This window comes from Syngnathoides biaculeatus, chromosome 22 (genome assembly GCF_019802595.1).
Source record: "Syngnathoides biaculeatus isolate LvHL_M chromosome 22, ASM1980259v1, whole genome shotgun sequence".
NCBI lineage: Eukaryota > Metazoa > Chordata > Actinopteri > Syngnathiformes > Syngnathidae > Syngnathoides > Syngnathoides biaculeatus.
This window is the reverse complement of record NC_084661.1, coordinates 91,586-100,025: the sequence shown is the minus strand read 5'-3', so window position 1 is coordinate 100,025 and position 8,440 is coordinate 91,586. Positions and strand designations below refer to the sequence as shown.

At 42.7% G+C, this 8,440-nt stretch overlaps 1 protein-coding gene across 3 annotated transcripts in view; it reads left to right on the top strand.

The window, feature by feature from the left end:
• Positions 1–415: 415 nt before the first annotated feature.
• The window catches only part of itgb4 (integrin, beta 4), a 26,320-nt gene continuing 18,295 nt past the window's right edge, over positions 416–8,440 (top strand). Inside the window, exons 1-4 of one of the 3 annotated variants that reach the window (XM_061809771.1) lie at positions 418–574; positions 1,346–1,521; positions 7,625–7,713; positions 8,129–8,211. In XM_061809771.1, the coding sequence (XP_061665755.1) occupies positions 7,638–7,713; positions 8,129–8,211 (159 nt within the window). In that variant the 5' untranslated portion in view covers positions 418–574; positions 1,346–1,521; positions 7,625–7,637. Of the gene's footprint in view, positions 575–1,345; positions 1,522–5,360; positions 5,842–7,624; positions 7,714–8,128; positions 8,212–8,440 lie in introns of those variants that run through there. The other 2 variants (XM_061809770.1, XM_061809772.1) reach the window with 2 other exon arrangements.

Here is an 8,440-nt window from a genome sequence, read left to right as displayed (position 1 = left end):
GCACGTGGTGGGAAGTACTGTGGATCCAACCCCACACGAGCAGTAAATAGGTGTGTTTGTCTCACTGCCGGGCCAAGCCCAAGACGTGACCCTTGGTAGAATATAGTTTGATAAGCTATGTCAATATATGAAACAATCCCTAATTGAATCAAATGCTTTAACTATCAGAACCACTCCCGGCTTCATAATTACCATAACATTACGTGAACAAAAATGAAATATTTTCTGTAGTTTCATATTAGTTGTTGTTGTTGTTCACAAAGCTCTTGTTGGAAATTTCATTGACATGTTGCCGAGGTCCTCTGCAGCAAATTTAATCGTGTTGTGGTGGACGAGTTCTGGAGCGTATTCATGCATGAATGAATTCACTGATCCAAAAGCAGGCAGTTTTTTTTTTTTGTCATGTAAATTGGCGAGGAGTTCTCAGGCCAGGCTCAGACAAGAGTGTGCAAGTGGAGAGATAACTGCTTCCTGCAAGACCACAAGCAATTTTAGTTCAGTACTTTTCCAGTAGCTTAGAGCAGTCCTGTAGATCTTCATGTTTCCACTGCACCAGGACAGCATCTTGTTCACTGTAAGTAACATTTAAAAGCACATTGCACATGTTTTCACATGGTACTTACTTAAGATGATACTTGAGTATGTTGGTGATGGTACACTTGGATGGTTTACAGTTTAACTTACTGTAAATGTGCCTGTTGTGAAAGTGAATAATGGCTCAGTTCCCTTCAGGTTTCTTGTTGGTACCTGCAATATCATGTATGAGACGTTTTAGTGAATTTTATGCAGACGGCCAAACTGAGTGAGAAAGTATTTTTGCATTTAAGGAGAAGTGGTTACTTAGTATTTCTGCCTCACGGTCAAAAGGTTCAGGTTTGAAATTTGCCTTGGGCTTTTGGTCTGTTTTCCAGGTACTCCTGCTTCCTCAAGTACAGTATTCCAAATAGCAGTACAGATTCAAGTAAAACAATCGAGTATATATACTGTAATTTTTTTTAAATAAAATATACACGAAAAGGTGCAAGTTATGATTTTTGACATCATGGTGCAAAGATCTGACATTTTCAAGAAATGTCTAGACTACAAAGAGACACTACCTCACTGAAACTAAAAGCTAAGAAGAGCTGCAGTATTGGAAGCCTGGATTAACATAGCAAACAGTATTATCAGCATTAGTGTCTGATACGTGCTACGTACTTGATTGTTCATGATGTTGTGGGCATGCTGGGAGGCTTGGTGACGTGTCTGCACAAAAATGCTTTCATACTCTTCACAGGGGCTTGTGTGCACTTTCCAGTTGAAACTTGCTTCTTTTTACTCCATCCATCTTCTTCCACTTTTCCAGGTCAGGTCACGTGGGCAGTAGCTTTAGCAGGGATGCTCAGACTTGCCTTTCCCCAGCCACTTCATCCAGCTCTTCCGGAAGGATCCTGAGGTGTTCCCAGGCCAGTCAAGAGACATAGTCTCTCCAGCATATCCTGGGTCATCCCCAGGACCCACAGCTCGTGACCATAGGTGAAGGTAGGAACGTTGATTGACTGGTAAATTGAGAGCTTCAGTTTTCGACTTAGCTCTCTCCTTACCACATGGACTGGGACAAAGTCCGCATCACAGCAGACGGTGTACCGATCCATCTGTTTATCTCCTGCTCCATTCTTCCCTCACTTGTGAACAAGACCCCAAGATACTTGAACTCCTCCGCCTGGGGCAGGATCTCATCCCCAACCCGGAGAGGGTACGCCACCCTTTTCCGACTGAGGACTATCTTCTCAGATTTAGAGGTGCTGATTCTCATCCCAGTCACTTCGCATTCGGCTCCGAACTGCTCCAGTGAATGTTGGGTAGAGCATGGCTTGCTGAAGCCAACATAAACACATCATCTGAAAAGAGCAGAAATGCAATGCTGAGGCCACCAAACCAGGCCCCCTCTAACCTTCGGCTGTAATTTGCGATTCTGTCCATAAAAATTATGAATAATATCAGTGACAAATAGCAGCCTTAGCGGAGTCCAACTCTCACGGGAAACGAGTCCAACTTATTGCCGGCAATGTGGATTGAACTCTGACATCAGTCATAGAGAGACCGACCATCCCGTATGAGGGGGTTCGGTACACCATACCCCCAAAGAATCCCTCACAGGACTCCCTGAGGGACACGGTCAAATGCCTTCTCCAAGTCCAAAAAACGCAAGTCGACTGGTTGGGCAAACTCCCATGCAAACTTGAGGACCCTGCCGAGGGTGTGGAGCTGGCCCACTGTTCCATGGGCAGGACGAAAACCACATTGATCCTCCTGAATCTGAGATTTGTCTTCCCGACGGACCCTCCTCTCCAGCACCCCTGAATAGACCTTACCAGGAAGGCTGAGGAGTGTGAACCCCCTATAGTTGGAACACACCCTCCGGTCCCCCTTCGAAAAAAAGGGGAACCACCAACCCAGTCTGCCAATCCAGAGGCACTGTCCCTGTCCACACGATGTTGCAGAGACGTGTTAACTAGGACTGCCCCACAAGATTCTGAGCCTTTAGGAACTCCGAGTGAATCTCATCTATTCACGGGCCCTTTCACCAAGGAGCATTTTAAAGTTCTTTCTCAGATGGGAGTTGAAACTCCTTCTGACAGGAGAATCTTCCAGCCATTCCCAGCATACCCTCACAATTTATATAGGGCCGCCACGCCGACCTGGCATCTTCCCCCACCATTGACACTTACTCACCACCAGGTGGTAATCAGTTCACCTGAACTGCGACTTAGAGTGTCTTGGTGCCAAGTACACATGTGGAGACCCTTATGCCTGAACATGGTGTTCGTTATGGACAATCCATGATGAGTACAGAAGTCCGGTAACAGAATACCACTCGGGTTCAGTACTATATCTAGTTGGAACCTTATGACCTCCCACACTAGCTCAGACAGGTTGCCTGCCATAGAACTTACATTCCACATCCCTAGAGCCAGTTTCTGTAGCCGTGGATCGGATCACCAAGGTCCCGTCTTTCTTCTTTTGTTTTTTTTTTAAGTGTGTTATAACTCTTGATCCCTGGGGGATTGTAATAAGTGCATCTCACAGACATGTTAAGACATCTAGTAGCTATTTTCAATTGTGAAAATATCTCTGCAATTCTGTTGAACACATGAAAATTCATTCAAGAGGAACCAGGTGTTTGCGTTCAATGTTGCATTCCAGAGAACGTCCATTTCATTTACAATGGGACTTATTTTGCATCTTTTAGCTCCTCCTTAATGAGAAACGAGCTGTTTAACCACCATCACTGGCAAAGTGTCAGCCATTAAAAAACAGGAGGAGGAGGGGGAAGATGAGTAGCACCGTGCAGAATGTTCCTCCCCAAGAGGGAGTTCGCGTTTGGACTGAACCCGATCTGGTTGCCAGGGGCAGGACTTTGTATGCGACTGTTCACGCTGGCCATTGTGGTATGTACAGCGGGAGAAGAAAAGGCTGCTTTCACCTCAGCTGTGTTTAACCCACTACTTCCCACGTGTGTCAGAAAACTTTCCTGAATTCCTTTTAAATGACACTGTGCCACTTTTCATGTCTGATTGCACAAAAACAAAAAGTTACATTTGAATTTAAGAACAAAAATGATCTTATGTGACATCCATGTCTCAATGAGATTGATTGTATTAATTGTAAATAAATGTCACTAACAAATAGTTTACAATTACATTTGTAGAAACCCTAATATAACCTTAATATTAGCTCCGTATTTCTGCAATTATGATCAATTCTGAATTCTTTGAGGCTTACTAACCCGATATCTTGCTTGGACTGGGTAGGTTTTGTACAATATGCAGCGAGTGATTAATTTTTCAGTTTTTGCCCCGTTGAATCTTTGTTTTTCAAGCATCAACTGCTGACAAGTGAAATACTTGTGAGAACACACAACGTTTTCCCAAAAGGTTGAAGTGTTTGATATGTTTACACAAAGTAAGCATTAGTCAGGTGATGAACATGAAATATTCAGTGATCTCTTATCACACAAATATGTAATTTTGCAATGGCAGACTTGGATCATTCACTGATGATTCATTTCCGTTGTGGTGCACATGCATTTTCAACAATAAAATGTTGGTCTTGGTCAGAGACCGCATAACTCTAAAGTTTGTTTCAATAAAATATGATCAATCGAACAGATTGCTCCAAGAGGGATTATTGCTTGCTGAGTCACTTCTGGGTGTTTGCTCATCCACATAATGTCAAGGTGTGCCTGAATTTAGCACCTTCGCACCGAAGTGACGCAAGAACTCACCTTTTCGGTCGGAGGATACTGCTGACAGCTTTAAAAAAAAAAAAAATGTTTAATAGATTATTAGTATCCTTGTAATTCAAAGGCCCGATGACTAGCAGGCTTCTAGACAATTCTATTGGTATTGGTTCCAGGGGTCCCAAAGCCCGAGCCCCTGCTTATGTTCCAGATGCGAAAGAAAATACCGCATGACACCGTTATGAGCTTTTATGTACAGAGCCGAGATGTACATGATGAAATCATCCATCCATACATACATTTTTTAGCCGCTTATCCTCACGATGGTCGGGGGAGTGCCGGAGCCTTTCCCAGTTGTCAACGAGCAGGAGACAGGATACCCCCTGAACTGGTTGCCAGCCAATTGCAGGGCACATCGAGACAAACAACAGTTGCACACACAATCACACCTAGGGGCAATTTAGAGTGTCCAATTAATGTTGCATGTTTTTAGGGTTGTGGGAGGAAATCGGAGTGCACAGAGAAAACCCACGCAGGCACGGGGAGAACATGCAAACTCCACACAGCCGGGTCCGGGATTGAACCCGGGACCTCAGAACTGTGAGGCCAACGCTTTCCAGCTGCTTCACCGAGCCATTCAGATAAAATCATATTAAAGGGTAATTGTGCTTTTACTGAATAGTGTACAAACAAGTTTAGGGACATTTGGTCAAATTTACCGACTTCTGAATGCGCTGTTCTCCTCATTTGTTCTTAGACGATGTTTAAACTCTTATTTCTGGTCGCCGCGGTCTCCCCTTTTGCAAAACATAGAGCTTTGTAATCGCCTTTTGTGAATGTGGCGCACTTGAGGATTGAGTGTCACGTTCTGTGCCATGCCAGCACGTTTGCTGTACATGTGCAACAAAGTCCAGTTATGGACTTCATATCAAATATTTGAACAAAGGATTGGCCATCAGGATGAGTGTTGTGTTCCCACATTTGTGCGAACACAACATTCTTACAATGTTTCCCGTAGCCTGGAGGCAGAGTTTTTGGTCCGTGTGCCACTCCCAAGATTTTGGGACGAGGCCATGGCAGGAGGGGCCTGGCCCCCACGCTCAAGCCCACACAGGTAATAGCTGTCAGGGTGGAATGTGTCAGAGGTGTGGAGCCTTTAACTTGGAACAGGGTGTGAAAAGAGATAGAAGTTCAGGAAGGGAGTCGACCCTCCCTGTCATTGCTATACTCACCTGGATTGTGTGGGGGTGAACTTAAAGGAGGGAGCAAGTCACTGCCGACAAAGTCACAGTCAGTTGCTCTGACTCTTTCTGTCACGCACATACACTTGCTACTCTGACTTCATGGGAAATTCAGTCAATATTTGACCAGACTGGACTGTACAAGAGGGAAGACGCAAAAGTCAGAAACAAAGAACTCCCAAGTTTTTACCTTCAGGGAAGATTTTTTTTTTTTTAATCTATACCTGGTTTTGAGATTTTACTTTTCACTGGAGGTGGATACACACTTTTTCCAAGCTTGTGGGTTCATGATGCCAAACAGGAATTAGTGTTTTTTTTTTCTTCTCCTTATTTATTGTTTTGACTTTTGAACTCGGACTGCTGTGGGATCCGGAACAGGTTTGTTTACTTTGAAATGATTAAAATATCCCAAGTTTACACCTGTGGATTATACTCATGTTTGGTTTTGGCCAGATGGCCAAGACTGGCAGCTAAGTGTGTTACGCAACTTTATGTTATATGCAATGTTAATGATCGCTGTTTATATCCTCATACCGTTGAGTACTAATTTCTCTGATGTCTGACTCTGACTTCTTAAACCTGTTCCACTATCTGCCAGTTTTATTGCTCAAAGGTATACTGAAGTTACATTAAAGATATACCTCAATGAATTAAAAGAATTAAATTAAATATCCATCTGCTGACAAGTTGTTTATGATCCTGCTTGACAAAATTAGGACTTCCCTTTGACAATCTACAGATTTTGGAGGTGAATAATTAAATTACAAAGTACTTTTTCCAAGGTATGTTCCCTAAAATTAGGAGGGGTAGCGTACCACCCCAATGTCAAACCAGCCTACAATGATTCGCTTTGAAACTCGACCACATGAAACAAGGAATGCCAAATGTTTATATTGTGGCACGCATATACCTGCATGCAGTGTCAGATTGCTCTTTTTTTCTTTTTCCCCAGATGGCACGCAGCAATAATGTCAGGCCAATCTTGTTTTTTTTTTATAACTTTTTTTCTGCTCGTTGTCAATGCCCAACCAAACATGCTTGTGGTGGTGGGGTCAGACCTCACCCTTGTGGTAGTGTGATCACCTTTTTCAGCTTGTTTTTGTCTGTGGGGGACGATGGCATAAACCCACTTAATAATACTGTAATTATTTCACCCATTAACTTGACAGCTGGACTCATGACCTCTAAGGTTTCATTTATATGTATAAATATACAGCCAGCGGTGTGCACACCTGGCTGGTTTAAAAAGGGGTTTTTCATCACACATTTCTGTGATTGATGGTTGTTTTGTTGGAAAGAAGCTGGCTTGTCTGCCCAGACCTATCGTGGTTAGTGATTTATGTGATACACACAAACACACACATATGGTTACACACACCCAATCCACTTCTGTGGTCAGCTCACACTCACAAGAAGGTGTTGAGGTGCTTTTCCCATGTTTTCATCCTTCAATTTTTAACTTGGGACAGGTCATTCTCTCACCTCGAGGAGAAATTCTTCCTTGAATTTGTAAATCATCTCTGGACAAATACCCTTTCTTTTGTTTCTTCATGTATTTTTTGTATCATTTCACTTCGTTTGCAGTGTGGAATCTCTGCCCATGTACTGTACAGTGCATAAATGACAATATGGACTTTTCTCTTTTTGTCCTCTTCTCCCTAAGCACGATTCCATCCTATATTTCATTGGTGTTTACGATGTGATTGCTCAACAGAGCATGCAGGGGTATTTCCACACCCCACCCTGTATTTGCCCCTTCCTGTCGCACAAACAGCATGAAACATGTCATTACTTAGCTGCCAACACAAAGGTATGAAGAGCAAAACGCTGGGGGATAAAAATTGCAAAATATATATTTGATTAAATGTAATTTCTCACAAAAACTGTCCCGTGTTAGTTGGAAATGTATCCCCGTGGCTAGTTACTATTGGTGAAAAAAATGTGCTTCATACAATATCTTTACCACGGTACTCACATTAACGTGATCCAAGTCTGCATAGCTGGTTCTATTTAATTTTGGTTGGCCTTGAACCAGGCGGGTCGAGTGATACCTTTCTCACATTTCAAGCTCTGTTTAACATGTAATAAATGGCCTTCTTTTTGTTTCTATTGCATATTTTACAGTACAATATACTATAGTATGTGTGTGTTGGTGTTTCAGTTGCAGGAAGGCGATGGGGAGATGGACATTACATCTCTCGGCGGGCTTTGGGCTTCTGCTCTTTCTCGTGGCCTGCTCTTACACTGAAGGTACAGATGAGCACTACTACTATCCAGTTTGTACACTTAAGCACTTTTTGCACGTCTTCGCTGCGTATGCATAACTTTAGAAATTTTGAGGCCTAGAATTATTTTTATCAGTACTGGCCATGTTTTTTTAAATTAATTTATGAAAGAAAAGCTTACATGAATTATGCAGCGTGACTTTCATGACGAGGTGTAATAAAGCAAAAGTGCTGTTTGTGGGTTTTGGGCGGGTCTCTCTATATAAATTACAGATAGTTTTACAAACATTCAATTTTCTTCTGATAGTCTTGAAATCAGCTCATTTGAAATTTTTAAAGGTTATCAAAGTCACTAGCAAAGGTCGCCACCTACCTCTTCACTCCTTTTTTTCCCCTCCCTTTTGTGTTTTAACCCTTTCCCTCCCGAATTTCCTCCACAGCAAACTATTGCTTTGCCACCAGGTCCAAAACGTGTTCAGATTGCCTGCAGGCGGGAAAAGGCTGCGCCTACTGTCCTGATGAGGTCAGAACCCAAAACGGGAACATACAAGAACAGACTTCACATTTTGCCAAGACTTAGTGATTTGGCATTCCTACAAATATTCATTTTTTCCCCTTCTTTTTGGTGTTAATTATTCTGAGCCATAAATAGCTGAACATAATCAGCCCGTCCAATAGGGCTGTTACTCTACCGTAAAAGAATGTAAAACCCACAAGGGTTGCTTAAAACTCAGAACTGATGAGACTGGAGC